This window comes from Bos grunniens, chromosome 5 (genome assembly GCF_055505025.1).
Source record: "Bos grunniens cultivar Pamir isolate PY7600 chromosome 5, Bosgru_T2T1.0, whole genome shotgun sequence".
Taxonomy (NCBI): Eukaryota; Metazoa; Chordata; class Mammalia; order Artiodactyla; family Bovidae; genus Bos; species Bos grunniens.
In genome coordinates, this window is record NC_141169.1 from 36,943,377 (window position 1) to 36,962,194 (window position 18,818).

General features: G+C 37.1%; 1 protein-coding gene across 17 annotated transcripts in view; it reads right to left on the reverse strand.

Moving 5' to 3' along the window:
- The window catches only part of TMEM117 (transmembrane protein 117), a 675,006-nt gene that overhangs the window by 271,121 nt on the left and 385,067 nt on the right, over positions 1–18,818 (reverse strand). For 16 of the 17 annotated variants that reach the window (XM_086399828.1, XM_086399818.1, XM_086399822.1 and 13 more), the window contains one exon: positions 12,396–12,493. In XM_086399828.1, the coding sequence (XP_086255954.1) occupies positions 12,396–12,493 (98 nt within the window). Of the gene's footprint in view, positions 1–12,395; positions 12,494–15,658; positions 15,740–18,818 lie in introns of those variants that run through there. The other variant, XM_086399829.1, reaches the window with a different exon arrangement.

Consider the following 18,818-nt stretch of genomic DNA (forward strand, 5'->3'; position numbering starts at 1 on the left):
CCAGGCTCCTCTGTCCATGGAGTTCTCCAGGCAAGAATACTGGAGTAGGTTGCTATTCCCTTCTCCAGGGCATCTTTCCAACCCAGGTTTGGTCTCCTGCATTGCAGGCAGATTCTTTACCATTTGATGAATAAATGAGTGAGACAAGCTTGCATGTTTCGTTGATCACTCCGGAGCAAAGCTTTGTCCAGCTTACACATAAAGACACTGGTTCTTGTTTGGTTTCTGAAATGTGAGTCACTCATATGCCCAGCCATTATAATCAGATTTTATTTAACATTTAGGCTAAATAAAGGGCTTCCCTGATAGTTCAGTTGGTAATGAATCTGCCTGCAATGCAGGAGACCCTGGTTCTATTCCTGGGTCGGGAATATCCGCTGGAGAAGGGATAGGCTACCCACTCTACCACTCCAGTATTCTTGGGCTTCCTGTATGGTTCAGCTGTTAAAGAATCTGCCTGCAATGCAGAAGACCTGGATTTGATCCCTGGGTTGGGAAGATTACCTGGAGAAAGGAAAGGCTGTATTCTTTCCTGTATTCTGGCCTGGAGAATTCCATGGCCTGGAGAAATCCATGGGATTGCAAAGAGTCAGACATGACTGAACAACTTTCAATTTCACTTTAGGCTAAAAATACACATGTGAGAACAAACTTAGTCTCATCTGATCTGACACTTGCCTATACATTCTATCTCTAGTTCATCAGAAAGCTTCCCAGGTGCAACATCAAGCATCAAAGCAGTTCAGTCTTTAACATGGTTAATGAATCCATTCTTTCTTCTAAAGCAAGAAGGTACAGGGAGATCTGCCCAGCAGGGGAAAATGTAGGAATAGGATATTCTGAAAACAAGAGGGGGCATTAAGGAACCAGAACTGCTGGGGGGAATTCAGAAAGAAAGAAACTGTACATGGGTGATGACTGTCCCAGGCCTCAGCTTGTCTTGGATGAACCTTGCCCTGTATTCTTTAACTGCCTTAGTTTTGATCAGTGGCTCATGAAATAAACAATGTTATCACTGTTGATAACAGTAAAAGATCTGCCTTGCAGAGAACGTTGAAGTATAATTTACCAGCAATCCTGGTTTGAAAACCAATCAATTGTGAGCTTCCAACAGTGAATGATATACCACAGAGACTGAGTTGGTGGCTCGCCCATCTCAGCACTGAATGTAAACCAAAATAAATCATGGGCACTAAACAACCAGCTGTACTTGGTGACACTGAGACTTTGTTGTTGTCTCATTCAGACTGCAAAAAGCTGATGGACAGTTAGGATGGGAGTAATTTAAATAAAGATTGACAGCTCTTCTGAAATACTAATTATCTCCTGAATAGGAAACTTTAATTCTAACAGGCAGGTTTTGACCAAAGCCCACAAAAACAAACACTTTTTTTTTAAGGAGGACTTTTTATGCTAGAAGAGACAGTTTAAGGCATTTGTACTGTGGTACTTTGCATATAAATATATATACAGGATGAAGATAAATACCTTAAAATATTCTACTAATAGTTACTAGGGAAATAGCAAGAGTGAAGACAATATTTGAGCTTTCTAATAGGTAGAGTCATAGAAATACTTGGAATTTTGTTAATATGAAAGACTTGCATTTTTACTCTATTAGAGAAAGTGGGATAGGGTGCATTAATGAGAAAGAAGGAAAAGACCAGCAAGGGTTCCTACACTGCTGAGATGAATTGAGTCACTAAACTTGGTTAAATGCTGCTTTTTTTCTTCTAGAATTTATTGTTTCTATATTAATTTTGTGCATTTATACTATTATATGTGAACTCAGGGACCTTAGAAAACATGACCTATACTTTAGAAAGTATAGGCCTCCCAGCCCAGGGGAGTACTCCATATGACCAGTAAATTTAAAACAAGAGGAATAATTCTGTTCTATCAATAACTGTTACACAGAAAAACTATGCAGTATTTCCAACCCATTATTAAAGGGCATTTTCTTTCAAAGATTTATAAATCAAAGGATTGTTCCTGGGCTCAGGGTTGCTATTCCAGGCTTAGCAATTAAAGTAAAAGCCTATAATGGGGAGGTTCATGTGTGCTAAGTTCCTTCAGTTGTGTCCGACTCTGTGACCCTATGGACTGTAGCCTGGCACACTCCTCCATCCATGGGATTCTCCAGGCAAGAATACTGGAGTGGGTTTCCATGCCATCCTCCAGGGGATCCTCCCCACTCAGTGACAGAACCCACATCCCTTACTTGTCCTGCACTGGCAGGCAGGTTCTTTACCACTAGTGCCACCTGGGAAGCCCCATAAGAGGGAAGTACTAGTAAGTAAGATACACCAATTTACTGAATTCGTTTTCCTTAAACTTAACTCACCTTTAAGAGATGAGGGAAAGATCCTAAATTTAAAATTTTCAGGGTCAGTGTGTGGCTAATGTTAAGTCTCCGTAGAAACATATCCCATGATATTTTAATTGACAATTTAGTGTAGGTAAAGCACATAATTTATAACCAAGATGATTTTTTTAAACTTAAACATTTCTAAACATTTTTCAGAAAATAACTCCTAAGCACTATCAGTCTTCTTATAAACATATCAGTTAATCAAAAAGTCAAAATACTTTTAATTATCCTCATCATTTTCAGTGAAGTCTTCTATCTGAAGAAATTTTCAGTAATGTCATAGAGTATCTTAGATTTGACAGTCCTCACCAAAGTAGTCAACATGACAAGGGTATATTTAATGTTTACTGTGTACCAGGAACACAGTCCTAGGGACATGGTAAGATGCTGTCATGCTCTCAAGTAATGTGATCTGAGCAGAAATATGGAGAGAACTGAGTCACCATTTGACTTTAATACATTTCTTTAAACTTTTAAAGATTTTTAATTTAAAACTCTATTAACTATTTATTCTCTATCTTCCTACTAAAACATGAAAATAACAAACAGCAAATTGTCACCACAGAATTTAAGAGCTTTTCATTCAATATCTGGGCAGCAAATAATTTGATATGAACTCTATCTCTTGGGGGAAAAATGAATATGCTCTGGATGAAACAAATACATTAATAACCAAATCAGTAAACTATATTTAAATTTTCCTGGGAAACATTAATTTTTAAATATAAATGTTCCTCTAATTTTCTCTCTTACCTTCTGAATTACCTCACTGTTCTTCTTTCCTCCTCTTCTAAACATGGGTTTACCCTTGATACAAGAGAGGTACAAATCTGGAATCTATCAGCAACATTCCAGAAAACCATTCTTGTCAAGCTCATCACTGATGGTAATTTTAGAGTGAAGTCCCATTGACACTTTGCATTTTGATCTTATTTGATATATCACCAGCATTTCACTGTTGACATAATTGTCTCTTGACATTCTCTCTTTTCTTGGAATCCATGAAACACCTTTTTTGGAATTTTCATTCTTTTTGTCCCCTCTTTCTCTGTCTTCTCTGAAGATGCCTCTTCTGCCTGCTCCTAAATAAAAGAGCTCTGCAGGTTTATTCTAGCAGATCTTTTCACTCTGTGTGTGTGTGTGTGTGTGTGTGTGTGTGCGCGCGCGCGCGCACACGCGCTAAGTCGCTTCAGTTGTGCCATACTCTTTGCAACCCTATGGACCATAGCCTGCCAGGCTCCTCTAACCATGGGATTCTTCAGGTAAGAATACTGGAGTGGGTTGCCATGCCCTTCTCCAGGGGATTTTCCTGACTCAGGAATCGAACCCATTCTCTTATGAGTCCTGCATTGGCAGGCAGTTCTTTACCTCTAGTGTCACCTGGGAAGCCCTCTTTTTATTCTACACTCACTCAAACACTGTATATATGTAGATAATGACATCTACAAAAGTATAAAAATGTAAATCAAAATACAAACGTTAGTTGTATTTTTGTCTCAGACATCACTCCTTAGCTTCACGTCCATATAGAGAACTGCATAGTAGGTATCTCAATTAGTACAAGAACATGCTCAAGTCTGGATTTGGTACACCTCTACTTAAGACTTAGTCCTCCACCGGGATCTCCTATCTTAGTGAGTACCATAATCATCCTTTTAGTGGCTCAGGCCTAACCACTCAACAATACCCTGAACTTCCACATACCTAACCAATCATCATGTTTCTGGCTACTCCTTATCCTGGATGACATCTCACCCCTAGTTAAACCATCCCTATAGCTCACCTCAAACAATATCACAGCACTTACAGTTGGTAGGTATTTCCTCCTACTACCATATTTCTCACAGGACAGAACATTATGCTGTCAGAGTCCTTATTTTCTCTTTCAAAGTTGTATTCTCAGCATCATAGAGAGCACCTGGTGCTCATAATACCAGTTGTAACATCTCCTGTTGTTCATTTGCTCATTTGTGTCCAACTCTTTTCAAGCCCATGGACTGCAGCACACTAGGCTTCCCTGTCCTTCACTATCTCTCTGAGTTTGCTCAAACTCATGTCCATGGAGTCAGTGATGCCATCCAACCATCTCATCCTCTGTTGCCCCCTTCTCCTCCTGCCCTCAATCCTTCCCAGCATCAAGGTCTTTTCCAGGGAGTCACCAGTTTGCATCAGGTGGCCAAAGTATTGTAGCTTCAGTTTCAGCATCAGTCCTTTCAGTGAATATTCAGGGTTGATTTTTTTCAGGATATACTGGTTTGATCTCATTGCTTTCCAAAGGACTCTCAAGAGTCTTCTCCAGCTCACAATTTGAAAGCATCAGTTCTTTGGCACTCAGCTTTCTTTGTGGTTCAACATCCATACATGACTACCGGAAAAACCATAGCTTTAACTATAGGAACCTTTGTCAGCAACATGATGTCTCTGCTTTTTAATACGCTGTCTAGGTTTTTCTTTGGAGAAATAAATGGCAACACACTCCAGTATTCTTGCCTGGAAAATTCCATGGACAGAGGAGCCTGTGGACTACAGTCCACGGGGTCACAAAGAGTCAGACATGACTGAGCAATTGTGCATACATAGGTGTGTCATAACTTTTCTTCCAAAGAGCAAGCGTCTTTTAATTTCATGGCTGCAGTCAGCATCCTCAGTGATTTTGGAGCCCAAGAAAACAAAAGCTGCCATTGTTTCCATAACATACCATTCAGTTCAGTTCAGTCGCTCAGTCGTGTCCGACTCTTTGCAACCCCATGAATCGCAGCACGCCAGGCCTCCCTGCCCATCACCAACTCCCAGAGTTCACCCAGACTCACGTCCATCGAGTCAGTGATGCCATCCTGCCATCTCATCCTCTGTCGTCCCCTTCTCCTCTTGCCCCCAATCCCTCCCAGCATCACAGTCTTTTCCAGTGAGTCAACTCTTCGCATGAGGTGGCCAAAGTACTGGAGTTTCAGCTTTAGCATCATTCCTTCCAAAGAAATCCAGGGCTGATCTTCAGAATGGACTGGTTGGATCTCCTTGCAGTCCAAGGGACTCTCAAGAGTCTTCTCCAACACCACAGTTCAAAAGCATTAATTCTTCTGGGCTCACAGTCCAACTCTCACATCCATACATGACCACAGGAAAAACCATAGCCTTGACTAGACGAACCTTTGTTGGCAAAGTAATGTCTCTACTTTTGAATATGCCATCTAGGTTGGTCATAACTTTCCTTCCAAGGAGTAAGCGTCTTTTAATTTCATGGCTGCAGTCACCATCTGCAGTGTTTTTGGAGCCCAGAAAAATAAAGTCTGACACTGTTACCACTGTTTCCCCATCTATTTCCCATGAAGTGAACATACCATAATACCAGGTAAAACAAAGTAGTAACAACTGACACACATGGTAAGTAATAAAGCCAGGACTGAAAGTCAGGCAACCTGCTCCAGTTGTGCTTCTAACTACTTCTAACCATATTGTACCCAGTGCTTAAGCATTTACTTAAATAAGTTAATGACAATAGGACTTTTTTTTAATTCAGCAAAATTATGTATCGAAGGGCATGGGTATTAATGGCCAGGCATAAATATATGATTGAGAGTTAAATCCCTAAGGCATAAATATAAAATCTACTTTTTACATGAAAATCACCAAGTGATATAACACATCAGTCTGACAAAACAGTAATGCAACATCAATCATCTATTTATCCAGCAATAGGAAACTCAACATTTAACAAGAAAACCAGGTGAAGCATATCCTTGGATCCATGCACTGTGAAGTAGCCAGATTTAAATAGAGCCTGTTAACTTAGTGTAGTGTATAAGGTGAAGGTGACTGATTCAATAGGTACAGTTACATGACCTGGGCTAAAAATGTTCTGCTTTTCCTCACAGAGGCAGCTTTTAATTAAAGATAGACAACTGCATAAAGAGGCATGTTGATGTGGAAGGAAGGCTGAAGGCAAAAAGACAAAATCCATCCAGAGAGAAGATATGGGCTCATTTATTACTTGGGAAGTGAGGCAAAAAAAACTGTGCATACTCTAGTTGCCCCTGGAACCTTTCATGAATTATTGTCTACTGCAAAAATTTTGCTATAATGATGATGGAATTATACAGAACATATTAAATTATAATTAGTATCCTCTCTATTAAAAATCAGTATGCAGTACTTTTCTAGTTAAAAATGTAGAGTCAGAGAATCTTGAAGTTTGATGAAAATTTTAAGTGATTTATCTTTTTTCTCATTCAATGTGAAAATCCTGTATAGCATCCCTGAAGGATTATGTAGTAGTCTTAGCAGGAATACTTCCACTGATGGGGAATTTAGCAGGACATCAGGCAGGCTCATTCAGCACTCAGAGGCTCATGTTATTAGGGCATTCTTTCATACTTGGACCTAAATCTGTTTCATGGGACTTACACTCATTGACTCATATCTTAGTCCACTTGGGCTGTAATGGCAAAGTATCACACACTGGGTGACACATATACACCAGACATCTATTTCTCACAATTCTGGAGGCCTGAAGTCCAAGACGAAGGTATCAGCATGGTCAAGTTTGGTGAGACCCTCCTTCCTAATTTATAACTGGTGCCTTCTCAGTGTGTCCTCACATGGTAGAACGGGCTGTGGCCTTTTTTTATAAATGCACCAGTCCCATTTCTACAGGCACCACCATCACCACCTAAGCACCTCCCAAAGGTCCTACAGAGGACATCGAGAGTTCAACATAGGAATTTTGGAGGGACACAAACATTCAGACTAAAGCAGTCCATATTCTGCTCTCTGGAGTAAAGCAGACAGAATTACTCTCTAACACCTTAATCTTACAATAAAAAATAGCACTGCAGAGCTGAAAAGGACTGCATGAAGTAACAAACATCCCTTTTACAGAAAAGAGAGTGGAAACTCAAAGTAGAAATATAGGACATAAATCTGGATATTAGTAAAGCTATTACTAAAACCCTTCTGACTGATATTTCCCTAATTCTCCAGTCCTTTTTATTACTTTATTTCATTTATTATTATTGTTATCATGTTACTCTCCCACACATATATATTAAGACAATAATAATTTCTTGATTAGCTCTTGTCTGGTCAAATAACCTTGTTAGACTTGAGTAATAACCATAATACTCAAAGTAGAAAAACCAGCATCAGCTCATTTGTTTCTCAGTCAAGAATAAAGATAATCATGATCAAAAGTTCCCAGCCCAAACCATAAGGGCACTAGACAAAGTACTTTAAAAAAAATATATAAAGTGAAAAAGTTAGTTTAAAACTCAACCTTCAAAAAGCTAAGATCATGGCATCCAGTCCCATCAATTCATGGCAAATAGATGGGAAACAATGGAAATAGGGAGAGACTTTATTTTTTTGGGCTCCAAAATCACTGAAGATGGTGACTGCAGCCATGAAATTAAAAGACTCTTGCTCCTTGGAAGAAAAGCTTTGACCAACCTAGATAGCATATTAAAAAGCAGAGACCTTACTTTATCAACAAAGGTCCGTTTAGTCAAAGCTATGTTTTTTCCAGTAGTCGTGTATGGATGTGAGAGTAGGACTACAAAGAAAGATGAGCACCCAAGATTTGATGCTTTTGAACTGTGGTGTTGGGGAAGACTCTTGAGAGTCCCTTGGACTGCAAGGAGATCCAACCAATTAATCCTTAAGGAAATCAGTCCTGAATATTCATTGGAAAGACTGATGCTGAAACTGAAACTCCAAAACTTTGGCCACATGATGCAAAGAACTGACTCATTGGAAAAGATTCTAATGCTGGGAAAGATTGAAGGCAGCAGAAGGGAATGACAGAGGATGAGGTGGTTGCATGGCATCACCAACTGGATGGACATTAGTTTGAGTTGGTGATAGAGAAGCCTGGCATGCTGCAGTCCATGGAGTTGAAAGAGCTGGACATGACTGAGTGACTAAACTGAACTGAATCATCAAATACAGAAAAAATGAAATGCAATCTCTTCTATGCAACAGAGTAGAATGGAAGAGGTCGGTTATATCCAGACACACATAGCCATACACTATGCTTTCCAAGTCTAAGCATCTAATTAATCACAGGCCACAATTTTTACCAAATGCTTTGGCACTATAACATCTGCACTGCCATCTTTCTAGCCTTCATCATTGGTTTCCTTGCCATTTTCTCTCCAGCCCTTAAAAGAGAAAAATTTTCACCTTCTGCTGTGACAGCACTCCACTTTTTAGGGTACATAAGGACAGGCTGGTTTTTGTTGCCCTATCAAACATCCCCAAATCTCAGTGGCTTAACATTTGCAAAGACTTATTCCTCACTTACACTACATGTGTTTTTAAGGATGCTGGCTCTATTCTGGTCATTCATGGAGCCTGAATGACAAGGGCTCCAGCTAGACTCAAACTCCAACAGTGGCTACCAAGAAAGGAGCCATTTTCAATGCTTCTCATTGGCAATTAAATGCTTCTACTTAGAGGTAACCCATGTCTCTTCCACTCACATTTTAATTGGTCAAAACAAGTCATGTGATCAGAGGGTGCAAAAAAGTGCAATCCTCTTAATGTGTCTCCAGGGCAAGGAACTGAAGTATCTGTGAAGCTCGAATGACCCACCAGCTCTCCCAGTTTCTTCTTCCACTGATTCTCCTACTAATTACAGAAGAGTGTCTTCCCTTATTTTTTAATATAAGACTTTGGGAAATATCTTTGCAACATGTTTTCCCTCAAAAGCATATAAATTATGTCTCCAGAGAGTAAATGGAGGAGGGAGATGGACGCTAACATAAGTATTATCCTACTTGTTATTTTATGTCCATGTTTATGTACATTTACTTCAGATACAGGTGAGTGAAAATAGGCTTTGGGAGTCCCTCTGGAAATTAGAACAGTATGTGGCATTAACTTGGGGCTTCCCTGGTGGCTGAGACATAAAGAATTATCCTGCAACGCAGGAGACTCGGGTTCGATTTCTGGATCAGGAAGATCCCCTGGATCAAGGAATGGCTATCCACCACAGTATTCTTGCCTGGAGAATTCCATGGACAGAGAAGCCTGGAAGGCTACAGTCCATGAGGTTGCAAAGATCAGACACAACTGATCACACACACATTACAGCATTAATTTAGGATTTAGATTTTAAACTTGTATTCTTTGTAGTTAACAAAAGGCCTGGGAATGGGGCTTTGGAAGGGTAGTTCTATAGTCTGTCCTTTTGCATTTAGTATTTTCAAACCTACCACAGTTGAGTCTCCTCCAAGGCTTAAAGGCCCATGAAATAAATATACCTTTACACATTTACTGAAAGAAAGAACCATTGCCTCCAGTGTAGAAACATCTATTACTAAGAATCAAGGAAGAACTTAGCCACATAGTTGTAAATGAAACACTTTCTGACAGAATCAGAAATGTGAGTTAAAGCAGCTACATATAGGTAAAAGGTAAGTTTACAACAACATAATTGCATGTTGTAATGTTTAAACTCTGGCACACAATCACACTGCAACTTATAAAGCCTTTCCTTTGCAAAATTTCTTTACTACAGATTTCTTTTGTTTACATAAATTCATCTCTCCTTAACTAGGGAAAAACAAAAAAAAAACCCCAAAACCTCTTTTTGAATGGGTGACACAGAGTATGTAAATACTATCTTTTATTTCATTGAAAACCTTGCCAATGATCTCTATATTTTTATCTCCTAGAGCTAAAAAAACAAATGTTCTTTATACTTGCTAAATCCCTTTTATCTGAAAAGTAGAAACAAAAAAGGAGATTTCTTTGTTTCCCACATAATTTCCTTATTCACCTTTTTACATCAGATTTTCCTTTTTTTAAAACCATGAATACTGTTGTCAAGATAATCTGACTATATGTAGTGGATAAAATAGGAAAAAATATGTTCAAATTGGTATTTAAATTTTCCTCCAGTTGTTTTATGCTCTCCATGCTCTGAAATATAACAATGAAAAATCATCTCTCAAATATATTATCTAATAAACAAAGTGTGTGTTAGTTGCTTAGTTGTGCCCAACTCTTTGCAACTGTAGCCTGCAATAATCAATGGGCTGCCTCTGCAGATACATTTAATAATACAAAATATCTGTAAACATAGTAAATGGATTTAAAAAAAAATAAATGACTATCTTAGTCATTTATTTTTGGCCACTCCAAGGGGCATGTGGGATCTTACTTCCTTGACCAGGGATTGAACCCATGTGCCCTACAATGGGAGCACTGAGTCTTGACCACTGGACTGCCAGGGAAATCCTCCACAGTAAATGGATATTTTAAAAGAGACATAGCCCATAAACACTTTCAATATTAGAGTTTATCTCCTTTTAAATCGTGGTTCTTAAAATCCCTGTACAGAATTCTATAGGGTAGAATAAACTTCCAGAATTTCATACTCTTATTTAGCATCATTACCTAAATAATGATTAAGGATAATCATTTGGAATTTGCACACCAATGTATCCTTGGTTTTTCTAGAGATAGTCTAGTGTAAAGATTAAGAATTGGAGCCTTAAAGTCAGAGACTTATACTTACAGTAATAACACTTATAGGGTTATCAGGATGAAATGAGTAAATACTCAGCACAGAGACTGGAGCAAAACATACCTTCAGTAAATACATGCTATAATTATTATATTATATATTATCTGGTCAAGCTACATGGGAGCTTACAAATAGGAAAAGATATAAAGTTAAATGCATCATAAAAATAGGCCACACTTGACTCATAGAGACAAGTTGTGAATAAACATCTACAAAATCATATTCATTTTTATAGTAGTAAAAAATTATTTTTGTTTACTTGCTAATAATTGAATTTAAAATACTGTATATCGAAAGCAATATTTAGTAATATTGCTAAAGCATAAAGATAGCTTAGAGTGTATACTTTCCTCCAAGTACTTAGTGACCATGATTTTTGGAGTCTGTACATGAAAAAATAAAATCTCTGAATTAAATCCAAGAATAAAGAGATTTTCTTTTTTCTTTTTGAAATGCAGGTAAGCAGTATGCACTTTATGCAATTTATGAAGTTCAAATTATCATCAGTTACAAGGCTTCTGAGTGTCAGAGTAGATAACTTTTCACGCATCAGGTTGAATCCCCGTGCTTGCGTGGTGTCACACAGCCTGGTGAAGTGCCCTTCTTGCTGTTTCTGTATTCCTACCATTTCTGTCTAAGCTTGTTCAAATATGTATAAATAACATTGACTCCACCAAAAAACAAAGTTCTATAAGACATGGATTGTTTTCTCATTGCAATAATTGGGCTGGACAACTAAAGGAAATTACATAAAGAAGTGCCAATGAGCCAGATGTGATCTGTAGTGAATTTCCCTCCGTGTACGATTTCTTCAAAGCAAAATTACATCCTGTCAAATATGTTGGAAATTCAGTATTTACTGAATTTTATATCAGATTTCACGGAAAAGTCTAGCTTATTTTTACTGAGTCAAAAACCTACTTACCTCTGATAAAATCTTATTTGCTTTACTGTATTAGTAAATGTATCTCTTGTAAATGGGTATATGCAACAATGTGTAGGCAAAAAGTGATTAGTTAGGATAATGGTTTCCATCATTTCAATGATGGAGCATAGTGTCCACTAGAAATGCCTCTCTAGTTAGAATTCTATATATTTAAAGAAAACTAAATCCAACTCAAGTCCTTTGTGAATGAGGCAAGACACAGTCAATAAATGAAACATACATGTAAAATATCATGTAGGAAACGAGTTGCCAGTCCAGGTTCGATGCACGATGCTGGATGCTTGGGGCTGGTGCACTGGGACGGCCCAGAGGGATGGTATGGGGAGGGAGGAGGGAGGAGGGTTCGGGATGGGGAACACATGTATACCTGTGGCGGATTCATTTTGATATTTGGCAAAACTAATACAATTATGTAAAGTTTAAAAATAAAATAAAATTGGAAGAATAAAAAAAAAAAAAAGATAAATAAGGGCATACTCTGAAAAAAAAAAATAAAAAAATAAAAAAATCAGAAAAAAAAAAATAAAAAAAAAATAAATGAAACAGTCTCTTACCAGAATAAAATGATTCTAACATTTCCTTTCTTCCAGAAAGCTCTTGCAGATTTTCCCCAATCAGGATAGGGTTTGTCCTGAAGCATCATATCAGTGACCTGCAACAATGAAAGAAACTTATTAGGCACTTTCATAAATAAATCTTCCATTCAGCTTTAAATACACACACACACATAAATTATATATATATATATAAAATCCACATTTTTCTAAGAATAAAATATGTATTTTAAAATTAGAACACATGCAGAGATAAAAATTACAAGGATATATTTCCTTCAGTTAAAAGTTTTCACAGTTCATTTGACTTTACATAATGAATGAGCATATTCAAGGTCGTTCAACATATCAAATAGTGCTATTTTTTTTAAAACACATCCATCAAGATGATCTTATATAAGGAAGCATCTTAAGATACTGTTAACTTCTCCATAGAAACAAAAACATAATATTTAAATTAAATGCCATATTCTTTTAAAATGTTTCTAAATCAGAAACTCCAAAATTCAAATATTTCCTGATGTGTTGAGATTTTTACCTATACTACTAGTCAAAATAGTGATTTCTTTTTTCTCCCTTTTCCCTTTCAATGGTACGAACCCTTTTAAAAATGTATTTATTTATTTATTTCACCACATCAGGTCTTAGTAGCAGCCCGTGTGATCTTTCGTTGTGGCATGCTGGCTCTTCTCTAGCTGTGGCACATGGGCTAGTTGTCCCGAGGCACGTAGGATCTTAGTTCCCAGATCAGGGACCAAACCCATGTCTCCTGCTTTGGGAGGTGGATTTTTTAAAAATGGACCACCAAGGAAGTCCCATGACTTGAACCCTTTACATGGCACATTTATTCTAATTATCCAGCATTTTCTCAAAAATGCTATACCTCTTTTTCTCACACGCACAGATCCTGACATCTTGGGTAAAGTCACATCACCGCTGTGATGCTTTTCCCTGTTCCTTCCAACTGTGGTTCTTGAGTCATCCTTCTTATGTCACAGATCCCTTTCCACCTTCTATTTTACTCATTTATGTACTATTTCCCTCTCTTCTCTACATTTTAAAATTCTGGAAAGTGAAGATTTGTTTTTGTTGCCTTTTTAATGCCTTAAGAATCTTTTACATAAAAGACTTCAAAATATTTGCTCAAAGAAGATACAAGGAAATGAATTGATATAAATGCATGCTTGTTTTTACAAATGCATTAACAGCTAGATAGGGGTAAGAGGATAACAGGTACAAATTCTTATATATAAAATAAATAAGCTAAAATGATATATTGTACAACACGGGGAATATAGTCAATATTTTATAACTTTAAATAGAGTATAATCTATAAAATACTGAATTATGTTGTACACCTGAAACTAATATAATACTGTAAATCAACTATGCTTCAATTTTAAAAAGCACAAAAATGCATTAACAAAGTAAACTGCTCACTGGCTACATCTCATATTAATAATTTCAAATATTAAAAATAATCTAAGTAAATAACCAATTACAAAAGTATTTTTAAAAAGCTGATAGATGGGGAATCTACTTTTTCTAATAAAAGAAAATGTATTGTGTATGTACACACACATGTTCCTTTTTTCACAAAATATACCTTCCTTTTAAGAGAATAGTTTTCATTAATTATATATTTAATTTATAGAGTTCAAATGAAAACAAAACAAATTCAAGATTAAGAAAATATATAGGATGAGATACACTGAATTGAGTAAGGAAACATTTTCATAATCAATTAAAATATACTTTTTCATGCTCTTTTAAAGTGTTAACATTACATTTAAGTGTGACTTCCAACAATGATCTGACTGGAATGGAATGGGTGAGATTTAATCATTTATGATGAAAGATTTTGACTGGGTAGAGGGGGGATGTCTTCTGGATCAGTGACCCCTTCAATACTACTGGAGTTTCTGTGGAAGGCACACCAGTTCTCAGGCAAGCCCATCTTGATGTGCTATACAACATCTAAGAAATGGTCTCTAAAAACATTCACTGGCATGCTAGTGACTAAGATGAAATCAGAACAGAGGGTGAGGAGCCCAGTCTCCAGGAAATATTCACTCATTTCTTCTTTATACTCTCTTTTCAACATCACTTCTTGGATAGAACTCCCAAGCTTCTCTTGGTTGATGAGAACCAAAGCAAGTTCATGGACCATCACTGAGTAACACTGTGAATTTATTATACCTTTGTCTAACTCAGGGCTTACACCAACTTTGTGTGTGATGTGGTTGTACTACTGAATCTGAAGATTCAAGTATAAGTAGTCTTAATATAAACTTTCAGTTTTTTTCTTTAAATTGTTAATGACTTTGGTAATTGTGAATGCAAGTGATATGAATTCAAAAGGAAAAACACTTGTTTCATTTACTTTTAAAGGAAACTTATTTATTAATGACTTTATCATTTATTTTCTTCATGACACTTTACAATTACAAGATTTTATTTTCTCACTCAGACTACTGCCTATAGATTGTATCTTCAATCAAAAAAGATTCATGATATTTAACAGAATGAACAAAGGGAAGATGATAGAATAAAAGCGAACCATGAATCAAGTGAGTTACATGCTTACGAGAAAATGAGCAAAGACAAAAGCAGAGATATTTAAATTCCATATATTCTTGGGCATAAAAAGTTTTATATCATAACTCCCCTTAAGGAAAGAATTGCTATTCTTCCAAATATAATGACTTCATCCACTATTCCTTCATAACCGTCTTGAATAACAATTCTCTTGTCAAATTTTATTTTTTACAAAACCTCAAGGTTAAGTAAATAAATACTTAAATAAATATTTCATGTTTCACCAGTTTTGTAACAGATTTAATTAATTCTGTTCAACAATATTTATCCTGTTTCAGAAAGTGGCTGCATGGTAATAAATATTTTCAAGGTACAGAATGATTACTGGGTGGATTTTATTCAATTTTCAATGTTTTCTCCAGGGCACTTTCTGGGAAATACTTATTATATTTTCTAGAAGGAGGCAATCTGCTGCTATATACCAATTATTACAGCAGCATGTTTTGTAAAAATGACATTCAAGGATAAAGGCTTTTTTCAGGAAAATGGCAAGATGAGGCAAAGAACATTTTTCTAATGCCAGACAGCTGGTCTTTTTCACCCCCAGCTCCAACTCTTTATTTTAAGTCATATCATCAGATCAATGTCAGGTCACTAGCAGCTAAATTGGCAGGAGCAGAGACAGTCATTAAAGGGATGCATTCAATAAAGAAAAATCCAATTACCTTCTGCATTAGAGAAATCAAATGCATTTCTTGTGTTGGTCAAGGACAGTCTTTGTGGGGAAAGATGCAGGAAAGGGGTTGCTGAGGACAATGCAGAAAAAGGTTACTGTGTAACATAAACACAATGCAAAACTTGCTGATGCTTCTAAGGAAGATTATTAGAATTTGAAATTGTGGGACTTTCTAAGCCGAGAGATATTTGTTTAACTCTTTGAATTCCACAGTTGTTCCCTTACCCTTTCCTGTTTACTAGGTCTTTGCACAAAATTTAGAACTTCATGGACTTCCCTGGTGGCTCAGACGGTAAAGCGCCTGTCTACAATGCGGGAGACCAGGGTTCGATCCCTGGGTTGGGAAGATCCCCCAGAGAAGGAAATGGCAATCCACTCCAGTACTATTGCCTGGAAAATCCCATGGACAGAGGAGCCTGGTAGGCTACAGTCCATGGGGTTGCAAAGAGCTGGACATGACTGAGAGACTTCACTTTTCACTTTCAAGAACTTCATTATGTTCCTTATTGCATTATGCCTTGAAGGTAGTTTTACTCAGTAGAATCCAAGCTTATTTTAAGGTTTGATAAATGACAACGCACTCCAGTATGCTTGCCTTTAGAATTCCATGGACAGAGGAGCCTGGCAGGCTATAGTGCATTGGTTGCAAAGAGTCAGACATGACTGAGCGACTAACACTTTCACTTTCACTTTCATTGTGCAACTGGACCAGAAACATGAATATCGAGTTGTTGGTTTTTGTTTATTTTTTTTTTAAGTTCTTTAAATGTTTGGTAGATTTCACCAGTGAAACCATTATGTCCAGTGGGCTTTTATTTGTTAGGATATTTTTGATTACTGATTCAGTTTTCTTACTAGTTATAAATCTATTTCTTTATAATGTAGTTTTTTGTAGGTTTTGTGTTTCTAGGAATTTCTCCACTTCATCTAGATTATCCCACTTTTTGGTGTATTGTTGTTCATAATAATCTCTTATAATCCTTTTTATTTCTGTAGAATCAAGAATAATGTCCCACTTTCATTTAGATTTTAGTAATTTGAATATTCTCTCTTATCTTAGGGAGAAGGCAATGGCACCCCACTATTAGTCTGTGTGGCTAAAAGTTCATTATATTTATTGATCTTTTCAAAGAAAGAACTTCTGGTTTCATGAATTTCTGTATTGTATTTCTACTTTTATAGAGAGGTAGATGAATATCGAGTTTTAAAAGTCAGTGTTGTTAGTCGCTCAATCGTGTTCAATTCTTTGTGACCCCATGCACTATAGCCCACCAGGTTCCTCTGTCCATGGACTTCTCCAGGCAAAAATACTGGAGTGGGTAGCTATTCCCTTCTCCAGGGGATCTTCCCAACCCAGGGATTGAACCAGGGTCTCCTGCATTGCAGACAGGTTCTTTACCATCTGATCTACTGAATATGAAAGAAAGTAATCTCTACAGGAATCTAAGTGAAAACTTTGCTCCTGTGTGAGTTGAGTATATGTGATTGGAGAGTAACAGGGCAGCGGGAAAATAACAATGATGTCAGTAACACCTTACATTTGCTAGTGAACTTAATGGATTACAAACTCTTAGATGTACTTTACAAACTCTCAGATGTACTTTTCTTAACAATTGTTCAATTTTATGTTGTTATATCCCATCTTTTGTCCATAGAGAAAGAAAAATTAGTGACCAGGGTTACACTAAAGTACTATTAATATTTTGTTCAGCAGTTAGCCTGCTCTACTTCTCATCCATGTTTTATCTCTAACCAGCTTTAGATTGGAGAAGGAAATGGCAACCCACTCCAGTGTTCTTGCCTGGAGAATCCAAGGGACAGGGGAGCCTGGTGGGCTGCCGTCTATGGGGTTGCACAGGGTTGGACACGACTGAAGTGACTTAGCAGTAGCTATAGATTTGGGGCAAAATAATCAACTCCTCTGTGTCTCAGTTTCTTATTCATCATCTCTCTGTGTTAGTTTCTCAGTCCATGGACTGTAACCTGCCAGGTTCCTCTGTCCATAGGATTTTCCAGACAAGAAGACCGAAGTGGGTTGCCATTTCCTTCTCCAGGGGATCTTTCCGACCCAGGGGTCGAACTCAGATCTCTTGCATTGTAGGCAGATTAGATTCTTTACCATCTTAGCCACTGTTCTTCATCTAAGGACATATAATACATATTAACAGGTGTTATAATAGTAATAATTGATGTTTTGTGGTTGATATCTGGAACTTCTACCCAATCATTCTGCTTCCTGTGACTATGTTGAATAACTGGATTTGGAGTCAAAGGGATTGACAGTCAAATCATCACTTCCATAAAGACAAGACTATCATATACGAAGTGTTAGAAAATGATTAAAATGTCCTATAATGTTAAAAATATGTTATAGTTTAAAATTGCTGTTAAAAAGTAAGGCAATGGAGGTCAGCAACCAAAGGCTGCAACAATCTAAGACGGTTTCCTAGAAGATTTATGTAATATAACTGAGCATTCATTTGCATTTTAACATTCCCCACCTTTTCCAGTCTTATTTTCTTAGCCCAGTTATACATGCAGGTACTCAAATGTAGGTGGTGGTGGTGGTTTAGTCGTTAAGTCATGTCCGACTCTTGCAATACTATGGACTGTAGCCCACCAGACTCCTCTGTCCATGGGATTTTCCAAGCAAGAATACTGGAGTGGGTTGCCATTTCCTTCTCCAAATGCAGGTACTACATACAGTTTTATGTTTAGCATGTGATATTACTCAAAATACTGATTATTAAGGATACAGTATCAAAACATAATAACAATAACTGTAGTTACATAGTGCCTCTCTTGATACAGATATTATGCAGTGAAGTATTATTTAAGGGATATAGCGCTATTCTATTAAGCATATATGTTAGCGGTATTAATGAACCAATTTACACATAAAATTTTGCATTCTCATTTGAAACTTTTCTCCATTTAACCATATACCTTGAATATTATACAACAGAACATGCAAAGCTATTTAAATAATTTCTTCCTTTATTTTTCTCTCCTATATCTTATGAGCGTTCTACTGAAATATGGGCCTCCCCGGTGGCACAGTGGTAAAGAATTACCTGCCAGTGCAGGAGATGCAAGAGATTCAGGTTCCATCCCTAGGTTGAGAAAATCCCCTGGAGTAGGAAATGGTT